The 21,745-nt window shown below is 34.7% G+C and overlaps 3 protein-coding genes across 3 annotated transcripts in view; all 3 read left to right on the top strand.

Moving 5' to 3' along the window:
- The window catches only part of LOC129807296 (sushi, von Willebrand factor type A, EGF and pentraxin domain-containing protein 1), a 39,864-nt gene extending 38,484 nt beyond the window's left edge, over positions 1-1,380 (top strand). The window contains exons 10-12 of the mRNA XM_055856471.1: positions 12-365; positions 438-752; positions 844-1,380. Coding sequence (XP_055712446.1) covers positions 12-365; positions 438-752; positions 844-983 — 809 coding nt within the window. The 3' untranslated portion in view covers positions 984-1,380. The remainder of the gene's footprint in view (positions 1-11; positions 366-437; positions 753-843) is intronic.
- Positions 1,381-1,463: 83 nt separating this feature from the next.
- LOC129807304 (myosin regulatory light chain sqh) lies at positions 1,464-6,981 on the top strand. Its single transcript, XM_055856482.1, has 3 exons — positions 1,464-1,569; positions 6,085-6,505; positions 6,577-6,981. The coding sequence occupies exons 2-3, from the start codon at positions 6,086-6,088 to the stop codon at positions 6,679-6,681; spliced, it is 525 nt and encodes a 174-aa protein (XP_055712457.1). The 5' UTR covers positions 1,464-1,569; position 6,085; the 3' UTR covers positions 6,682-6,981.
- Positions 6,982-11,612: 4,631 nt separating this feature from the next.
- The window catches only part of LOC129807299 (uncharacterized), a 102,165-nt gene continuing 92,032 nt past the window's right edge, over positions 11,613-21,745 (top strand). Inside the window, exon 1 of the mRNA XM_055856474.1 lies at positions 11,613-13,008. The gene's annotated coding sequence lies outside the window, so the exon portion shown is untranslated. The remainder of the gene's footprint in view (positions 13,009-21,745) is intronic.

Genomic DNA, 21,745 nt, shown 5'->3' with positions numbered 1-21,745 from the left:
ATCTTTTGAAGAAATCACTTGTGACGATCCCGATGTTACTGAAAATGTCGTGGTTGACGCTGGGACACGGTCTGTTGGCACTGTGGCTCAGTTCTCCTGCACCAAAGGCCGCTACCTTGTGGGCAATGGTACAAGAGTATGCCTGAAGCATGGTCAGTGGAGCGGAAAGAGTCCCATCTGCAAACCTGTAGATTGCGAAAGACCTCCTCCAATTGAATTCGGGAGGGTGATTGTCGTCAATGATTCAACAGTCTATGGGGCCAATGCGGAGTACCATTGTGTGCCGAATTACCAAAGAATCGGACCCTACCTGAGGAAGTGCATGGAAACAGGGAAGTGGAGCGGAGAAGAGCCTAGATGTGAACGTGAGTATCTAACGTAGAGACCATTCTAGTTGTTTGCGCCTAAGCTAAATCTACAAATTTTCTGATTTTCAGTTGCCACAAATGAAGCTCAAGAGTCAACAGGCTTAGGAACGGGAATAGCAATTGGAGCAGCCATTATCGTAATCCTCCTGGTGATAATAGGTCTGGTGGTTCTGCATAAGAACAAAGCCCGGCCTGTTAAGAACACAGAAAATGTCCAAGCAGCTGAGAGGAAGGAGGACGCCAATGCTGCCGTGATGTCCTACTCCAGCCTGGAAAATAGTCGGCCTCCAGCATCATTTGATCTCACAAATCGCGCCACTTTTAACACATTCCAGCCACAGCGTCCGGCAAATAACAATAACACCCCCACGGGTCGATCGACAGGTATGTTGAATGCACGTGTGATGCCACGATCGCTGGCCAATGAGCAGAATTGGTGCATGTGAATACCTCATTTATCCCATCAATTCGACAGAGAACATCTACGATCAAATCCCATCGGAGCAATACTACGATGCCCCCTATGAAATGCGCACCAATGATGAGGTTTATGAGCCCGAACCCACCCCCACATCCGGCAATATTGTCACAATCAATGGCATCAACGTCCGGTGAGATTCCTTTTGGGGGCATCCTTTTTTCGAGTATCCCGCGGCAAAATGTGCGCATTTCTAGCATTCCATCTCCATTAACCAACCACTGCACTACGCTACCATCTCACCTGTCATCTCTGCACCCCACACGAGACACCCACACACGTCCTCGTCACCATCCTGGAGGCCACAGGCACGAACTTCCGGCCAGAGGGACACAAATTCAGTGCAAAATGGAATGGATGCGATATGATTCAAAAAATGGACTTAATGCAATTATTTTCTACCTTGTACATACTATTTATATGAAATTACACTTAGGACTTAAGTACCATGTATCTAAGAAAAGAGAATTGTTGAGAAAATTATCCTAAAAGGATGGATTTTATGAGAAAATAAAGAGATTTGTTGGTTAAAAATCCCGCTTTATGAATTCCGCCATTTTGTGGTGAATATTTCTGGCGCGTCAGATATTCACCTCTCAGCTAGCGCCATCTCTGTTGAGTTTTACCGCAGGAGAAAGTGACATTTTACTCATCAACCAATTCAGACAGTGCTCCAAAGTTTTTTTCTCAGTTTTCACCAAGAAATTCATCAAAATAATTCATGTAAGTACCCAAAGACTGCACTTTACTTACCCAAAAACACTCCGCAATTAAAAAACCTTCGAGATTCTCAAGAAAATCATGAGAAAATCAAATTTATTTGGGAGGTTCCTCAACTCAAATACCAAGTGCCTGACGTCATCTCACAAAGAAGTCATTCTGATTATTGTTTTCTCTGGAAATTCTCATGATTCCACGGCCAAATCGTTTCCTTATCACTCCCAGAGCAATTTAGAAGGGAAATATGGGCAATTGGCGAGGAAATTGCGTGAAAATCGGACAGATGTCCGGGGCATTTGGTGCAGAAAATGAATGTTTAGCGTGTGCTACATTTTGTATTCCTTATATGGAAATGGTTTCTTCGTCAATTTTGCCCATTTTTATAACCGATCACCGACTTTACGATGGCAATTTCGCAAATGACACACGTTCAAAATATTCCTCAACTCTTTCACTAATTTTTACGAAGGTTGCTTTGATTTTGCTGATGAATTTCCTGAGTTCAAATATTATGGATCAATCACATGAAAGGGGTATTCATTGCACATCTTTAGAGACAAGGAAAAGTCTCCAAATTCTCAGTATCTTTTATGGATATTCTTATCTGTTGTTCTATTTATTTTATACTAATTTATTAAATGGTATAAATACTTGACAATCTTTTCGTTTTTCGATAAATATTTTGACTTAAAAACATAAGATTTGACCTTTTTCACTGGTTTGACCTACCAGTGCAGGCGATTTTCTCCAAAAAAAAAAAGGGATTTTTGACTAAAATTGCTCCTAGTGAGTAGAGACCTTATATAAAAAAAATATAAGTCCGAATAGGTAATTTTTTATCGCTTTTGCGGATTTATTGTCAAATATTTGCATTGTTCGAGAAGTATTTGCAATATTCACGAAATTTATACAGAATCAATTGTCTAGATTCTACAAATAACCCCGTCTGACACAGGGTAAGGGGGACCCAGCGTTGAGCCATTAATTAACACCCAGCTTTAGGCACTATTTTAGCCCTCATCGGCAAGATCCGAGTGGTAGGCACAAATTAAGGACTGAATCTTGCCACGGATATCAATGGCGGTGGAATGAAACTGTCAATTTCACATCCTGATTTCACCTTCGAATTTTATACAAATGATAGAAGCTACAAAGATATGAATATGTTTTATTTAACCACGATGAACGATTTAACACTTTAGAGAAGCAAAAACTATTCTAAAAAAAAATTGTCTACTAAAAAATACCCCGAAAGGAAATAAAAACACGTATTTCAAGATTGGAAATTTGTCTATAGTTACCACGACACTTTTCTCTACACGAAACGCACCCACGCACATTTATTATTATTAAAAAAAAACCACTAAAATCACTGAGAATCTTTGCGAGAATTTAAAAAAAAAATAATAAAATCTTTTGGAAAATATTCCATCTTGTCACTGACAGCTGAGCAACACGGCCGACAACATAATTTTCGTAGTTCCGCTGCTCACCACCATGAACGCAAAACAGTGTCCTTCACATATATTTAGTAAGGGGTATTTTGTATGGGAGCTTCTTAAAAGTAAGGTGTGAAAGATAGGGGTTAATTGAGGCTTTAATCCACGCTTACCTGGTCAGACGGGACCTTTCTTAGCTTTTGAATTTAAATATTGAGATTCAAATGTGCATTTTTAACCTTAAACTTATTATTAACAAGAAGTAGTGGCACTTTATGCTATTTCACGCATACGTCATTATTTTGGTTTTTATTTTTTTTTATCTTGCAGAACTTAACTTTCTTTTCTTACCTGAATCTAACTGATTTTTGATTTGTAACCAAATTGGGTAAATTAAGCTAATTCAAAACCTGCTTCAAATGGAAATTTTTCGCTATTCCAAATCGAAACGTCACTGTTTTCAAGATAAATACAGTACTTATATTTATAAATTTTCGGCATTTGCAACGAATGCAGACACAAAGTAAATGCAGTTAGTACAGTTGCTGAGCCATCCAACATTATGTAGAGGCTATTGAAGAAGTAATGAAAGTTGATACTTCAAAATTAAAAATCCTAATAGTACTTTAAAGCCCTTAATAGTCTAATGAGTAAATCCTAGATTTATGATGCAGATGACCCTAGTTTAATACCTAATTGAACGAATTTCGATTATTAAAACCGGAAAACGATTTTAACCGTTCAAGGAATCTTAAAAACTAAAAGCCTTATTAATTTAAAGCAATGTAAAATGGTAAAACAATAATAGAAAGGGAAGAAATGACAAAAAAGAGTTCCTGAGACATCTTTAAGAAAGGAAAATGAAGAGATTTAAAGTGCAATAGGACCGCTAGGGCTTTGTTGAGCAGGTGATGGGAGTGTTTAGTATTCGAAGTCCAAAAATGAATGTAACGATCTATGGAATAGGTTCTCTTCCAGTAATTTCCATCCCTGAGGAAGGAGAAAACCTATTCGAAACGTTGGTTTATGAGAGGTCCGTATAGATGTCAAGACACGTCCTACCTCTACAAAACCTAAAGAAAAGAAGAAGGTTTACGAAAAAAAAAAACAAAAAACAAAGAAAAGCTCTTAGGGGAAACTACTCTACTTTCGAACGTTCATACCTTCAAATAGTGTGAATTTCTTTTAGTTTTTCTAAAAACTTACAAATTTCTATCAAATATTTGTTAGCTTTTTATCAATTACGAGTCTCCTTCAAATATAGAGGGCCTAGTGATATGTTTTTATGCTTTTATAAGAAAAATTGAAAATGGGCTCAAAGCTTCATTTTAATATTGAATTTTTATGTGTTCTTTCCTATTTAAAATTATATTTGGAAAAACGCGTCTAGTGTGAATGATAAAGGGTTAATTAAGGTTGATTATCGTCAACATAGTTTTTCTCGAGAAGGATACCATTTTTGTGGGTGGTGGATAAATTGCAAAACCACCCATGCCTTGCCTTCGAATTTAAGAATTTCATGCCTTCGAATGCTTATCTAGTAACACTACCACCATTTAATATGCCATATGCTATTACACAACCTTACATTTTTGTATGTTTTGCTTCACATTGCGCTCGAAAAATCTTCAAAAATTTTAGTAAAGCAAATAAATTCAAAGTCGCTGCTGACTAAATTCATCATGTACTTACTTAAAAGTAGGAATATTCATGTATCGTGAGGAAAATAGCACATTTTGCAGCTTTATTTACATTTCACCTCAATCTGAATGGTAATAGTGTAATGTTGTCTTTCTGTGAGTCTGGAAATTATGGTCTGATAAAGATGTTTAAAAGTCTTCAAATCGGTACGTGGCTAGAGTTATATCATTGCTTACCATGGTGATCTTGCAGGATCACACAAAGGAAAGACATTTGATTGATATCATTTAAGAAACAATTTCCAATATTTTGTTTTTATTTCTTTCCGGTAACAAAATAACCTTAGTTTATTAACTTCAAAATGGTATTAAATATCACCCTTCTCTTTTTACAGTCGTATTTTAGGGTTGTCATATCGATAATATGGCTTTTCCTCCAACAATTTATTCCTATTGGAAAAGCAATATTTCAGAAAAATTTCAAAAGATTCTTTTTGTTAGCGTTTTTCACTGTAGTGATAGTTTCAGTGGGTGTATTAGACCTCAGGCTAATCAATGATAGATCGTTTAGTGTTTCGACAGAAATATTTTCCAAGAAAATTCTAGATTCAAAGGCATGTACCGTTACATTCGAAGGCAAAAATTGTACCATGCCTTGGACAAAATCGACGTAGTATTTTTATTTACCTTGTAAAAAGAAACTAAGGCATTTTGAATGGTAAATGAGAAAAGCAAAGGATCTCAATTAACTAAAGATTTTTTCGGTGTAATGAAAATTGGCATTCATTTTCGATTTTCTTCGAAAAAAAAAATCATTAAGTTTGAACTTCATATTTGTGGTCTAGCCTAGAGTACTTAACTCTACCCCTACGCTTTCAAGCCGTTTTGAAGAAAATAAAGGTCGACTTTTCCTCAGATTTTTTTCAATTTCAAAGAGTAAAAGAACTCCCGAGAGCGTATTTATCAACAGATTTGAGTAACTTTAGATTCGTTGGAAAGGTCTTGGAATCCTTGACAAGTCTGAATAGGTTTAGTCATGATTTCTGTAATGTACTCAGGGGGGTCACATTAGCTCTGAAAAATGCGACCAGTTTTAGTGTAAATTCTTACCTGTTTTCGTAAACATTTCACGAGATATCTCCGAAACTACGTAGGTTGCCAATATGAGGTTTTTGGTTGTCTTTTCTATATTAAATTGGCTTTTATTTTGTATTTGTACTGTTTGATAATTCATTCTACAATGACAGAAAACAGCTAATAAAACTCAAAAGTTTTTTTCGCCACAGTAGAAACATATAGGAAAAATATGGGAAATGCCATGCCCCTGAATGTACTCTATTAAGCAATCAGTCACGAGTTCGAACATTCCGCAAAGTCTCTTTCCTCGTCAAACGTACCCTTTAGGTTTTTGCATATTTTCACGATTATTTTTCCTTTAGAATGTCTTCCAGGAAAACTGCCGGACGTCGCGCAACGAATAAGAAGCGTGCTCAAAGAGCTACTTCTAATGTCTTTGCCATGTTCGATCAAGCTCAGATTGCTGAGTTTAAGGAGGCTTTCAATATGATTGACCAGAATCGTGATGGTTTCGTGGAGAAGGAAGATCTTCACGATATGCTGGCGTCTCTGGGCAAGAATCCAACAGATGATTACTTGGAGGCCATGATGAATGAGGCTCCGGGCCCAATTAATTTCACAATGTTCCTGACGCTCTTCGGGGAGCGTTTGCAGGGAACTGATCCGGAGGATGTCATCAAGAATGCCTTTGGCTGCTTCGACGAGGAGAACACAGGGCTCATCTCGGAGGAGAGACTCAGGGAGCTCTTGACAACGATGGGAGATCGATTTACAGATGATGATGTCGGATTTTTTTCTATTTAGAATTTACTGAAGGACTTTTTTGATTAATTTCTGAGCATTTTTTATTTCAGGTTGATGAAATGTTCAGGGAGGCACCGATCAAGGATGGTCTCTTTGACTATTTGGAGTTTACGAGAATCCTCAAGCACGGAGCCAAGGATAAGGATGAACAGTGAAAATCCAGCATTGAAGATTGTGGAAAAAATGTCGAATGAACACTTTTTAATATTTTTATACACCCCTAATTTCAGTATTTAATTGCACTTTTAATGTACTTCTTCGGAAGTATTTCTTCATTTGTTATACTTTTCTAAAGACAAATCCGCCAAAATTGCATTTTCCTCTCCGAAAGATTGGACATAAATAACTAACAATTTTGTTTAATTAAAAAAATATATAGTTTTAAAAAAATGTATATGAATTTATTGGATTTTTTTGTGTAAGAGGACCCTATTAAATTTTAAGAGAAAAATAAATTGTTTTTAACATCTCAATTCCTCCTCCATTCACCCCTCAAAAGAAGCAATTGCTTTCTCTTTGAGTTCGAGCAATAAAAAAATGAATTATTGAAAGATACCACAAAGGAAAAGCGACGCTGGAAGCCGTAGAAAAGGAATCTTTGTGTGAAAAATGCGACGCAATAGATTTCTTGGAAGTTTCGCCAACATTTCAACCCTCGAGCCTCGAATCGAATTTAGCTGCCACGCAAATTACTGAGAAAATCAACGATAAGACGCTGGTGATAATGTGGAAAATGTTGAATCACCTGAAATGTTGAGGAGCTGCTCATATTGCCGGCAGAGAGAATTTGCCAGTCTTCCGGGAGGCTTTTCTGAAGGAATGTTGTGAGCAAAAGTGTTTGCAAATTTCTCTCTCAATTTCAGTGAGAGAACGTTTCAGAGAGAGGAAATCGCGGAGTCGCCGCAGAAGAAACCCACAGACACATTGGAACATGTGCACTCAACCATTGAAGAAAGTCAAATAGGAAGGGGTCAGTCATTGGGAAAATGAGGGATATTCCTTTGAGAAGTTTGACGGGATAATCAGTATTTGATCGATGACAAAAGGTATACTGCAAGATGACTCAGAAGGTTACTATTGGGAATTCTTTGAAAGGTCGCGGAATCTTGATTACCAACAGGGAACACTTGGGTACTTGAGGGAAAGCTCGGAAAACGATTGGAAACTCGAAAACCGTATTACAGGGAACGCTTGATTATTTGGAAATCCTGGAGAAACTGAGAAACTCTTGATAACGAGAGAAATCAGGGAGTGAGGCAATGCTCGGGAACTAGAGCCCTGCACGGATCGGGTTTTTGGGTTTTTCAAGCCGCATCCGCAATGGATTTGACCCGTACCCGACCCGACCCGTTGAAATTTAGTGCTGCCCGACCCGACCCGGCCCGCAAAAAAAAATTAATACCCGTACCCGACCCGTAAGAAATGTATAAATTTACCCGTCTCGAACAATGTGTAGTCGAGATTTTCCACCTGATAGCGAAATAGAGCCCGGCTGGTGGATTCCCTTCCCTGTTCGTGGGAAATTCATATTTCCCGCCTCTCGCTCCAAGCAAGGCCTTTTACTGGCGGTATAGTTCTGTTGCCCGCCGTGTGGGGAATTGGCTGACAGGCGACACTGTCAGTCAGTCGGTAACATGGCCTGGAAGAGTACGGATGGGGGCACAGAGCTGGGTCGCTGCCAGGCAATTGGCCGCGATAAGCCTTGGTCTCCCTAAGGAATCTTTCAGGGCAAAAGCCCGGCTACAAATGGTAACCCGAAAATTATTAACCCAATCAAAATCCTCACACGTCACTTGAATTAAGGTATAATAGAATTAAAGTGATCAATATAAGTAATTCTAGAACTATTAATAATTTAATTACAAGTTTCGTAGTGTGATAACTTCTTGAACATAAACTTTCATTTTTCGGCGGTTGATCCGCCAAGTTTGTTTTTTAATCACAATAGCAAACATATAGTAATTTTAGAACGGTACATTTGCAATTAATCATCTCGAAATTATTTTTTTCAATAATACATTTTATTTTTCAAGCTTGAACAAAATTCTGTAAGATTGATGAATAATTTTTAACTTACATTTACCTTATTTACTTGGTAAAGCAACTTACTTGAAAAACAAGTTTAAAAACATTTTTGTTAAGCGGCATGAAAGCGATTCATGCGAAATCACAGGAAAAATGTATTCATTATAAAGCTTGGGATCGTAAAAAGCATGGGCACTTTCTCCTAAACTTAATATATTCAAGTGTTTTTGAATTTGATATTATTTGGAAAAAAAATAAGATATCGAAAAGAATCAAACCGAAACAAGGAATGCCGTAGATGACGTCCCGAAATTCGTTTCTGAATTGCGACTTATGACAAAAATTAAAGTTGTATATCTCGGGAACGTATAAAGGTTTTTCTATACTTATTTTATTTGAAAGAAAATTTTGTTATTTTTGAGACAATACGTGATCTTAAATTAAGTGTTCAAGTTTCTCGTTAGAACCCTCTGAATTTTGTTTGGAATAAATTAAAAAGTGTTATTAATGGCTCCGGCACACCTTTTAGATCGAGAAAATTCCATGAAATCGAAATTCACTTCCCTTTCTTTCTCACACGTTTTGCATATGTCTGACTTATTCTTTTGCACTCCAAATTTGATTAAACTAAATTCAAATTGGTCTGATGTTTAAATGAAGAAGAAGAGTTCGAAAGAGTGGGATAGACATATGCAAAACGGGTGAGAAAGAAAGGAATGTGAATTTCGACTTCATGAAATTTTCCTGATCTAAAAGGTGTGCCGGAGTCATAAAGAATTAAAAAAAATTAAAAAAAAGTGTTAATCAGTAATATTAAATGCTACTACATTCTATGACAAGACAGCTTTTACTTTTATTTTCTTTTAACATAGTTAAACTACATTTTCACTAAACCAATGAACTCAAAAGTGGAATTCTATTACTAGTGTTTAAGAATTTTAGTTTTTTTTTACAGATTTTTTTAAAATTGATTTATGACCAATACACAATAACTTTTGTTTGTAAATATGTTTTCAAAATTTCCCAGGAGAATGAGCGAAATGATTAGATCTAGATCTCACTCACTCTCATTGAAATGTCAAAAACATATTTACTAAACAAAAATTATTGTGCGTTGGGCATAATAACCAATTAAACACAATAAAACCGTAAAACATTTTAAAGTAGAGTATTGTGTTAAAATAATATTGCTATTTCTTCATTTGCGGAAATGCCAATTTGAAAAATTGCGAACTATTGCTGTCGTTATATAAGTGCAACAATATCTTGTAAAATACATGCAATTTATAAATTCCAAGCTCAGAATAAAAATCAAGCATATTCTATATTGTATAAGCATGGGACATTTTTTTTTAATAATAAACCTTAAAATTATTATTCGATTTTTGCTATAAGGCGTCGATAAAACTCGCACGCAATTAATGTGAAACGATTGAGATATTGCGTAAAACGGTCTTTGGCGCGTTAGCCGCTTAAGTGTTCAAACCTCGCAATACTTCAGCATAAAGCGCCCTAACCTTTAATGTAGTTAAACTCGCACTCGCACCGGCCAAATATAAAACGATTGAAATTGCACTGTTACAGATGATGTACAAAACAGTTCTGATTAAGCTTAAAACAAGAAACAACTCAATCATAAAATGGTTAATATTGCGCCTAAAAACACGCACAGCTGAATTATAAAACGGTTAAGATTGAGCTAAAAATCATGCACAGCTGAATCTTGAAACGGTAAATGCGCTTAAAATCACGCACAGCTCTATCATAAAACGGTAAGTGCGCTTACAATCACGCACAGCTCAATTATAAAACGGTAAATGCGCTTAAAATCACGCACAGCCCAATCATAAAACCGTAAATGCGCTTAAGATCACACACAGTTCAATCGTAAAACGGTAAATGCGCTTAAAAATACGCACATCGCAATCATGAAACGATTAAGATTGCGCTTAAAAAAGCGCATTTTTAACCGTTTTAGAACTGACCTGTGCGTGTTTTTAAGCGCAATCTCAACCGTTTTACGATTGAGCTGTGCGTGATTTTAAGCGCAATCTTAACCGTTTTATCCTTAATCTATGAGTGTTTTTAGCACAATTTTAACCATTTTATGATTTAACTGTGCGTGTTTTTAGCGCAATCCTAACCGTTTTGCACTTTATCTGTGCGTATTTTGACCAGAATTTTAACGAAATTAATTTAATTTTAATGACATAACATGCTGAATTTTATCAAAAATATGGGTATTGGTCAATTTATATAGCCAGATATTAGTGGACTATACAATAGCTCAGAGGAGTGCAAGAACCGTTGAAACCGAATAAACGTCAAATGAAACACGTACGTCAATGGTCAAAACGCTACTTGAGCAAACTTATTTTGACGTTAATTCGGTTTCAACGGTTTTTTGCACACCTCTGCAATAGCTGGTCTACTTTCATATATTTATCAGTAAATCAATTTTTTAATTAAATAAGTCAGTTTTTCTAATAATTGAGAAGATATTTTTTGGCAAGAGTAAATTTGAGCTTATTTTTATGAGAAAATGTTTCAATGATATATTTAACGAATCAGACTCCTAAACAAGTCTAAGAATTCATAATACAAAATAATATTTTCGCTTTATTACATTTCAAAAAATATAGTTTTGGGGTAGAAGTCCTATCGTGGTAGACTTAAAAAAGAATTCGAAAAATTATCTTGCTATCTTTATCCCGGAAATAAGCGTATTTTCGCGCGAAAAAAAATTTAGGGAAATGGCATTATGCACCTAGAGGTAATTACGTTTGATTAAGTCTAAAAGAGCTGTATTTATAAAAAGGAATTTTTGGTTTTTACCCGGTTTAAATTGGCGCCGAAAATATTTTGCATACATCGTGGCGTTACCCCTGTGGGATTGCAATTTTTCTGTGGCACTAGAGTGAATTCGCGGGCTTCTTTAGGTCCCGAAAATTTCATTGAAAGCGGAACTCCCTGTAATTGACATAAAAAACTGAATGGATTCAAAATCCGCAATGCTGAGCCCCTTGAAACTACACACCAAGAGCGAACCCACCGACTTGGAGGGAAGCACACTCTGGCCGTGTCTCGAGCGATGAGCTGAGCACAGTTGTTGGGAAAACAGCCGAGTGGAACTGCGCCACAGTCAAAACATCTCGCGCCATTAGCCTGGCCATCTCGCACTTGTTTGTCTCAGTGTTTCTCATTTTCCAACTGACGAGGATTGCCTGCCCGCGAAAAAGACCAAAAGGAGCCCACAGACGGCATTCCTTGCGAAAATTGTGCGATTTTCCTCATTGCATCTCGCTCTCACACCCAAAGTGTCTCTGCGTGTCTGGATGAATTTTCATCCGGGAAAAGTGTTTGGGGGAAGAGTTTAGTGTGTGATTGCCGGTTATTCTCTCCATCTGAGAGAGATTTCTGTGCAGACGGAAAACTTTGTTAGAAGAGACAGAGCAAAAAAAAAGGAAGAACCGAAATAAAAGGACAAAGAGCAAGATGGTGGTGCATCCTGAAAATCATCAAAATCATCTCCAATTTTCCACTCAAAAAATTACTTTGAGCACTTGGGTGAGCATCTCGCCAATTGCTTCACCAATTGGTCGTTTAGTTGTGTGAAAAATCCTTAAAATGCTTAAAAATTTTCCTGTGAAAAAAGTCCAATCAAGTGAAAATTGATAGTGGAAAGATTTTTATTGCGAAAAATTAATCACAGAAATTTTCTCTGGATGTTTTTCTGAGAGAAAAGCATTGAGACAGTAGAAAAGAATAAAATTAAAGAGACGACAAGAATTTTTCCAACCCATATTTTTCACCAAAAAATAAATAAATAAAATAAAAAGGTGTGAGGAAAATTGGATGAGGCACAGAGAGTCCAAATTGAAAAGTGACTCTCTCAGTTTTTGGGATGCTAAAAAAAAGTCGATATTTCCACGCCATAGTTGAAAATCACAGTGAAAAGTTCATTAATTAGAGGGGAAGTCCTTCCTGGAAAAACCCACGAGTGTGATATTACAAATGACAAACATCGAAAGTTGTCCATTGATATTCCTAAAATTAACAACAATCGAGGAAAGATTATAAAGAAAAAAAAAGACGATACATGAGTGGTATACAAAATTATTCGGCGACAAGTGATTCATGGTTGAAAAGCGAATCTCACCTTTTGTCACGTCCATAATCAAGTGAATAAATAATTGATTAGCTTATCAGGTGATAGGAAAAAGAAGTGAAAATAGAGAAAATTCATGGTGAAATAGTTGGCTCAACAGCCTAAGAATTCTTTCAGTTTTCTCAGTGAAGTTCTTATGTGAAGTTAGGAGAGCAAATAGCAAAACGTGCATCTTCGATGGTGTAAACAGAAAGACAAACACGAGTTGAGGAAGAGGAAGACAAAGTAACACATCCTGTCCAGGTGTTTGATCGGAAAATAAAGCCCTCCAATGGAGATAGTTTTTCAGGTAAAATCACGAAATCAAAGTTACAAAGCCGTTCTAAATACTTAAACACATTCATAAGTTACCCTCAGATAAAAATTGGTTAACTTTATAAATTGTTACTCTCATCGTCGCTTTCATCAACTATTGTCGTATCTGCACTTTAAGTCAGTTAGAAAACCTTTAAAACAAAAAGAAATATCTACAGAAATATATTTTTTGAAAAAAAATTAAAATTATTATTGAAATATTTCTTAAAAAGCGAAATGACTTATAAAACCGATTTTTTTTAAAGATTTTATGATGAACATTTTGGAGGTTAATAATGTGAATGTTGTGTTTGTAAGGGCTACAATGAACGAATGTAGATTTAGGAAATAGTTTGGCAGTTTCACTCAATTGAAGTTTTGTTGTTTTCAAGTCCCTTTTTAAATCCCTTAAAAAATTTTAAATGAGTAAGGAGCGGCTGCGAAAATTGTTCAAAAGAAAATTATCTAAAATAATAAAACATTTTCAGCCCACTGAAAAAGACCCATACCGAGGGTCGAAAGCTTTGGAGGAAATTGAGTCTTTTTGGTTTTGAGAAGAATACAATGCTCTGACGAGCGCCGGTAGAAACTGAAGATTATATACAACTACGTCAGATATAGTATTCGAAGATAAGTACAGGGGGTTCGTGTTAAGTGACAATGCATTGAATGACATTCATAAAACCTGCCTACTATCTGGAGCGCCCTAAATTTTCTTTTAAATACACCTGAATATATGCAATTTTATTTGGAATTTTTGGTTAGGGCTGTAGGGAGGAAAATTGACGTTAAAAAGGTTTTGCATATCATCGGTTGCATAGACTGTTGTCGTATCTGCATTTCTTTTGTGTCAGCATTTTACACAAGAGGCGACGCGTCGCCTCTTATGCAGATACGACAACGGCCGATGCAACCGACGATATATTGAGGCATTTCTTTAACTTATTGCAACGATATCTCTTGTGCGTTTGCATTATTTTTTTTTGTCACTGTACGTGAATTCCAGGGCGTTGTTTGGTTTCGAAAATGTCACTCAACACGGACCCTTCTGTACAGCTAGTTCACTTATGCTCGGTAAAAAATTTCTGTACATATTTATTTCACCAATTAGTTCGTGCACGAGCACCGAAAGTTTTTGGAACAATATCGTTTATTTTAACCAGTTAAAGACGAGAGGGTAAAAAATTATGGGTCAGAGAAAATCACTTTTTTCTGACTTTTAAGAGAAAAACAAAAGTTTAGAAGGCCGTAGGAAAACTTTCATTTTTGAGTCACTACTGGTGACCCAATCATCCTTAAAAGGTTAAAAACCTCTACACAATTGAAGCAATTTTCGTCAAAAATCGCATTTTTGACAGAATTTTGACGTTTCTACTCACAAACATCTGCACTGCAGATGTTTTTGTCCAAAAAAGCAATTTTTGACGAAAATTGCTCCCAATGAGAGCCCTTAAGTAGGTCATTCTAAAAGATACTCAATATTGGTAATGAATTTATTCTAAAAATTAGCTCGTTTACTTGATGGGCTATAACCCAGAAGGTATATTCTACGTCAGTTCACTCTCACTCAGTAAGCCATCACCATCGAAGCGAGAAGGACGCAAAATTTGTGGCATTTATCGTGCTACAATATTAATGGTTTTATCAGATTTCATTTTTTAACACGAGATTCTCCTCCCCTCTTTCTGCGTGCAGTTGTTTGATTTATAGTGATGCATGCGTCTATATTAAACATTTTTAAATAGATTTATATTTGATATCTCAAAAATAATTTCCAAAGCGGAATCCATCTCGACTGAAGTATAGATTTTAAGTGTAAGACAAAACCTGTTAAATTACACAAATTTAATGCGACAATGGGAACAAAATGCCTATATGTAACAATTCGATTTCAACTTTTAGGAATAAAATTTGTACATTCCACACAACTATAACAGAATCAACTCAATCAAATTTGTTACCTTTCCGCAATATCGGAACGGGTCCAAAAATAATTTCTATCAAAATTGTTACTGTAGTCCTCTAAATTCGGACGCTTGAGATGTGTGAATTTTTATTTGTCACCTTCGAAATCGGAACGGTATTTTCGAAACTAACAGAATTTATGGCGTACACCCTTGATAGTTTAAATTCAACCATTTTTCAAATTTGAGAGACTCTACTCCTACTATACTATATTTCGTATTTAAACCGTAAAGTAGAATTGAAACAAGTTAATAGCTTTTTTATGTACAATTTTTTCCAAAAAAGAAATTGTTTCAATACCATTTAAATAATGGTTGTTTAAATTTTGAAAATGAATCCTGAAATTTAAAAAATGAAAATTAATCCTTACATTTGCGGATTGAAAAAACTTATTCACACTTCCCAAATTTTGTATTTGATGAACTTGAATGTTAGTCAATTAAAGATATTAATGGTTCTAATACACCTTTCAGATCAGGAAAGTTTCATACAGTCGAAATTCGAATCGGTTTCTTTCTCATATGTTTTACACACGATTATTATCTCATTCTTTAGCACTCTACTTCTTTTTTTTAGACATCACAACAAATTCAAATTAGCTTTAGAATTTTGATTTCATGAATCTTTCCTGATCTAAAAGGTGTGCCAGAGCCATTGTATAAAATTACTTAATGCAAGAAATTTTCCATATCCATGTCCCTTATGTTTCCAAAAAAACATTCTATAGAGAATCTACTACTTTTATTCCCTATTTTTCTTTGTAAAATTGTTACTTCACATGTGTTTGCAATTTGAACTTTTATCCTTCAAAAATTGTCAAAAGAATCTGTCACTTCCAAATTCTTTTCTGTCACGAACAACAGTTATAACTTTATCTTACTTATTTTTTTTCAATACCTTTTCTTTAATTTTATTTTTTACCAATTCGATTTAGAGTATATTCACTTCAATACTTGTTACCGCTGTTTTCTAAAAGTCTTTATGAAACATAACCTCAAATAATTTTAACGACTTTGTTGGTCTTTTAATTAGTAATAAATGTTTATTATTAGTACTATTTGTACCATTGATCAGTACTCTGATAGTAAAAATCAAGTTGAAATTCAAGATCGTAATAGAGCTTGTTACTGTCTCTTTAACACAGTAATTATCTGATTATAACCTACAAATTTAGTCGTATATAATATCAATTATCTCGTATAACATATCGTTTTCACTTTAACCGAGACACATTCCCTTCTTGTTAAGAGAGTTAGAATTAAATGAAGATTAAAATTATGAACTGCAAAACACGAGTAGTTTGTTAAAATTCCTAACCTAGACACACATTTTAAGACGTAAAAGTATGAGAAAGATAATGAACTGAGTTTGTTAATCTAAATTGAATTTAAAAAAAATCAATCTTAATTCAATTAAGAAATATGAATAATTGTGCTACTCCAATGAAAAATGAACGTGTTTCTTTCAGAACTTCACTGTTCTCAAGTGTTTCTACTTAATCAACTTTCCTTTTTATTTTGGTTACTGCCACCATCTTGGGCACCACTGTTTGGTGACTTTAGAACACGACGACGACTGGGGAAATTAGCCAGTAAAGAAACCAACACAAAAAAGTCGATAATACAGAAGCACTTGAGAACAGTAAACTAGTAAAAAATAAACATTTTCATTTTTCATTAGGATAGCACTATAATGCCCAACGCACAATAACTTGTTTTGTAAACATGTTTTCGAAACTGCCTATTAGAGTGAGTGCGATGACTAGATCTAGATCTCATTCACTCTCACAGAAATGTTAAAAATATGTTTACTAAATAAAAGTAACAATAACTTTTGTTTGTAAACATGTTTTCAAAATTGCCTATGAGAGTGAGCGAGATGACTAAATCTACATCTCAGTCAGTCTTATTGAAATGTCAAAAACATGTTTACTAAACAAAAGTTATTGTGCGCTGGACATAACGCATAAACAAAACAAAAACAAAATTTAATTTTTGTTTGTTAATTGTTTAAACAGTACAGTGTATTATAAACAGTAAGGGGAAGTGGGGCACCTTTGAAATTAAGATTTCTTACCTATTTTTAAATAAAATTGAGCATTATCTTGTATTTCCTTTGTGTTCTGTTGTCTTATTTTTTTTTCTTTCTTTTCCTTCAATCAAACAATGTAAGAGGGGCGGACCCTATCTGTTTGGATTAAATATAATTAATACTTAATACTTAATTTAGGTGCACAAACCGACTCAGAAGCTAAATTACATTGTGATAGGGCTCAGTTCCACTTAAATATAGAAGAAAAATTCCAATTTAAAAGGTGCCCCACTTCCCCCTACTGTTTTTGCACTAATAAATTTTAATATATTTATATTAGTTTTATAACTCACAGTTTTAATATTTTAATAATTCATCATTTTATCATAATTACGTTTAATTTTTATTTACACATAATTATGACAAAATTGCATATGTGTATTGTAAAACTAATATAATTATAACTCTTATAACCTTATTTATGTTATTTTGTACATCTTTTCTCTGTGGAGAGTTTTCCATAAATTATACCCAAAGAATTTCTTTTCCGTCAAACTCTGCCTCCCTCTCAATCAAAGCTCCCTCCATTACTCTTTACTGAAATGAACATTCCAAAGCCACTAATATATCTGACAAAATTTATTTTTAACTGTTTCTCTCTAAATTTAATGAACTTCTGTGACTTTAATTTTCTACAACTAAGTGTCTTTTTCATCTTCAAATAAACTCTCAAACTTGATATGAAAGTATTGCATTACAAGTGAATAAGGTGAGTAATGAATATCAAGTATCATAAAAAGTTTTTAATGTCTATTTGCATGGAAGTCTGTTGAGCGACCCTCCTGCATATCGATTTCTATAAAGTTCCCTTAAAGACACGCGCGTCCTTAAATCACTGTCTCTAGGCAAAATCTAAATTGTAGACAATCTTCTGAGTTGATGACAATGTGTGCATTTCTCAGGAGTATCGGTCAAGACGCAGCGTTTAAGTACGGAGGAAGCCAGAAAAGTGGCGACTCCGCCACGGTTAGATGTTAATCTGCATAAATTAAGTTGAAACCACCCACTTCCGGTTGGCTATTGTGTAATATTATTTCGGACTCATTTGGCAGCATGAAACCATGGCTCAATGGGGGAGCACGAGACCATGAGTTGTGCTCTAAATCTTCATGCACAGTGTTTTGCAAATAAAAAAAAAGTAGTGAAGGTTAGGGCCTCGAGCTTGTCCATCATTCATGTGAAAAAGTTATACGTCCCTTGAGATCTTCACATCAATTTCCTGGCCATAGGTCAGAGTTCATATCAGAAAAACAGGGAGGATATCAAATATTTGGTCGGTATTGAATTTTCTTCGATATTGAGGGAGGTTTATCCATTGGAAAATGACCCAATTCGGTGCGCAGCGCATAGGAGGAAGCCAATATTTTCGCGTGATGCACTCACATTGCACTTGCGTCGAATTTCCGTCGACCCCAAAAAAAAACGAAAAATAAAAAAGGAAAGATAAAAAGGCGACGGTGTCTGAAGGAAAAGCCCTGAGTGAAGTGACAAGATTAATGGAAGTTGCATGTTAAAATTACTTTGCGATTGTCCAAGAAACAAGCTAGCTCCCGTCTCCAATCACCCCCTTTGACTATTGAAATAAAACCAGCTAAAATATGCCAGACAAGAATTTCTCACTCAATGTGGAAATTATTGATTTTCCCTATCCTCACCATCACAAAATTAAACACACTCACACAGCTGCACAATCCCCAAAGGAAAATCCCATACAAATGAAAATTGCAAATTAAATTTGCTATTTGATGATATTTATTTGTAATAAAATGTTGTTTTCCCAACAATTAGAATGTAGCAGAATTACCAAAAGAATCGACCAATGTTTCAGTTTTCCGTATTTTGCGGAGAATCCTCTGGATAGAAAAGACGACTTCAAAGAGGAAACATTAGAAGAGAATTAAATGGCCTGGAAGATATCTACACAGTTAAAAAAAAACAGGAATTTTAAATTAATTGCTCTAACATATGGCTAAATGGGAAAGTGAAATAAAATTCACAAACGCTTGGGAAGCTTCATAAAAGTGTCGTGTCTTTTTTTTCTTTACTCAGTATCTCGTGAGAATTAATTCAAAAGTTTGTGTAATTTTTCCGCCGTTTCTCTTGGATGCTCGAGTACATTTTACACTCCCCTGAAGAAAGATTTAAGCAAGGATACTTCATAGTTTGTACTAAACTTTGAAGTTTTGAAAAGCTTTTTTAATGTTTCATATTTCAAGTACAAAATTTTTCAACGGAATTTTTAGAACAGACGGAGTACTAAAAAAAATCGTAGAGCACCTTTTTAAATAATTTATTTAAGTAACTTTTTTGCAGAAATTTTCAACTTAGAATTATGAAGATGTGGAGTTTTTAGAACAAAAGAAAGCAATTAATTCTGTGAAGTACTAAAAAGACAATGCTTTAATTTGCTTTAGCTTCTTGAAGAAAATATGTATATTCCTCAATAAAAGTATTTATAAAGATTTTTTTTTCCACTGATAGAATGTTAAAATCTTCTTAGAACACAAGAATTAACTGTCAGAAGTACTAAAAAATAGAACGAAACTATTTTCGTAACTTTGCAATTAATTCATAATAAAGTACTTGAATAATGTTTTACCAGAAACTTTCCATTTTCAAGAGAATAAGTCATTGAATTTTTAGAACAAGGAGACGAAATAAATTTCAAAAAGTACTAAAAGCACAGAACCTAGCTTTTATAACTCTGACTTTCAGAAGAAGAAAGGAGGAGAAATTTTTCAATATCGAGAGAAGAAGTTATATTAGAACAGAGGTAGAGAATCAACTCTTTGGAGTACTATAAAACAGCCTGTATCGCGTTACCTTCAAAAAGTTGTACAATGTTGAGTACTTCACTGACGTTTTGTAGTAACTTTCAAACTGAGAGATTGAGTTAGAGAGTTTTTAGAACAAGGGGAGAAAATTAGTTTTCGAGAAGTACTAAAATCAGTTTGCCGAACTTTAGTATAACTTTGAAAAAGAGAATAATGTTTTTTAGTAAAAGTAATTAAATAGAAAAAAAATAATTATCAAGAGAAAGTGTTATAAGTTCTTAGAACCAAAAGTGGAAACACACTTCGTAAAATAAGTAGAAGTATGGGAATCCAACCTGAGATGAAGATGCCAATAGACATGAGTACCTGCGATAGGATACCAAAGACCATGAGAATCGCTTTTTATCTCGAATACCCAAACTTCTGTGATATAAATAGAATACAATTTATTTCATATCTTTCTTTCAACCCACCTCCTGTGCGGCCATCGTCGTCTTAGCGTTGAGATCAACCTCCAGGACAAGACGATGGAACATCGCCTTCTCTCTCAGGTTGTATGTTTTGTAACCCAACTCCAGGATTGCAGGGTTACCAACCGAGTGAGTTGGACTGGACATGCCCAGATAGAAACAGTATCAAAAATCAAGAAAATTAAGTACTTATAGGAAAGGACACTGCACTGGTAAAAATAAAAGGATCAAATTGGTCCAAATTTGTAAATTTTGTAAAGGATGGATAAAATTAACATGTTCTATTATGATAAACGTTCATTCAACGTTTGAAATTTCATCCATCCTTTGCAAAAGGATCAAATTTGGATCAATTTGATCATTTTATTTTTACAGTGGATGATTATCCGGAATGAAGTGACCGGATTCCTTCCTTTCTTACTCAAAGACTGGCTTTAACAACAAATAACTTTAAAATAGCACCAAGAAATATCAAAATTAATTCAGAAAGGCGTATGTCATATTTAATCATTTGAACCCGTTATATTACGCATAACCTTAAATATCGAGGTTTAAGAAAGAAAGAAAGAAAAATCATAGATTAAAAAAAAAAAACAAAAAGGCATTTTTAAGCAAACGCATAGTCAGTCTTATTATCCATTACAGTCATCAAATGTAAAGTTCATTAAAAAATCTGTGGACATATATTCAGCACATGGTTTAAGGATAAAGAGTGTACAGTACATTCTTAAGGATCTGACAGAACAAATTCGTCTCATTTTGAGGGCGATGATGTAGGGAATGTGTTTCTTTTGACTCATCTGACAGTTGTCATTAAACTGTTTTATAAATTTCGAGACCGCTATTAATGAGACACATAAAGGGTAGTTTTTTTACTGTTTCAAGTTCTAATTATAATAGCTACCTTTCTTGTAATAGTACAGAGACTTTCGTTCTTGAGATTGTAAAGAATCTCAACTGATTGTTATCAATAAATCCATATTGTATAATTTTTGACAGCTGTCAATATCGTGATAATTTCTTCTGACAGCTGTCACAAATGTTTAATACAGTTCTAATATTACTTATAATTTATTAAACTACTGCGGTCTTGTATAACAGTTAGCTCTAGAACAAGAATTCAACATATTTTCTTGTAAAGCAATTGTGTATCAAAATACACAATTTCTTTAAAATTTTAAACAAACAATTTGGATAAACATAAGCAAGTAAACATTTTTCATTAGCAACAAAACACATAGTTTTCCTGGTAAAACATTCGAACGTGCTACTTCCTTATTTAAACCGCAAACGTTTTGGTTCTTCTGCAAGGCAGTGTTTGTTTTGCGGCAGAAGCAAATTCATTGAACCATTGAATTTCTCACAGATATCACGTATATTTATATATCTTGTTGGGATATTTGAAGCCACCGCAGACAGAAGTTATATTTTA

The sequence above is a fragment of the Phlebotomus papatasi genome, chromosome 3 (assembly GCF_024763615.1).
Source record: "Phlebotomus papatasi isolate M1 chromosome 3, Ppap_2.1, whole genome shotgun sequence".
NCBI lineage: Eukaryota > Metazoa > Arthropoda > Insecta > Diptera > Psychodidae > Phlebotomus > Phlebotomus papatasi.
The sequence above is the reverse complement of the archived record's forward strand: the minus strand, read 5'-3'. Positions and strand labels throughout refer to the sequence as shown.

Bases quoted from the DNA above. Each gene is read 5' to 3' on its own strand.
- LOC129807304 (XM_055856482.1), top strand. From the start codon at position 6,086: ATGTCTTCCAGGAAAACTGCCGGACGTCGCGCAACGAATAAGAAGCGT. The intron at 6,506-6,576 runs GTCGGATTTTTT...TTTTTATTTCAG, and splicing joins ATCGATTTACAGATGATGAT to GTTGATGAAATGTTCAGGGA.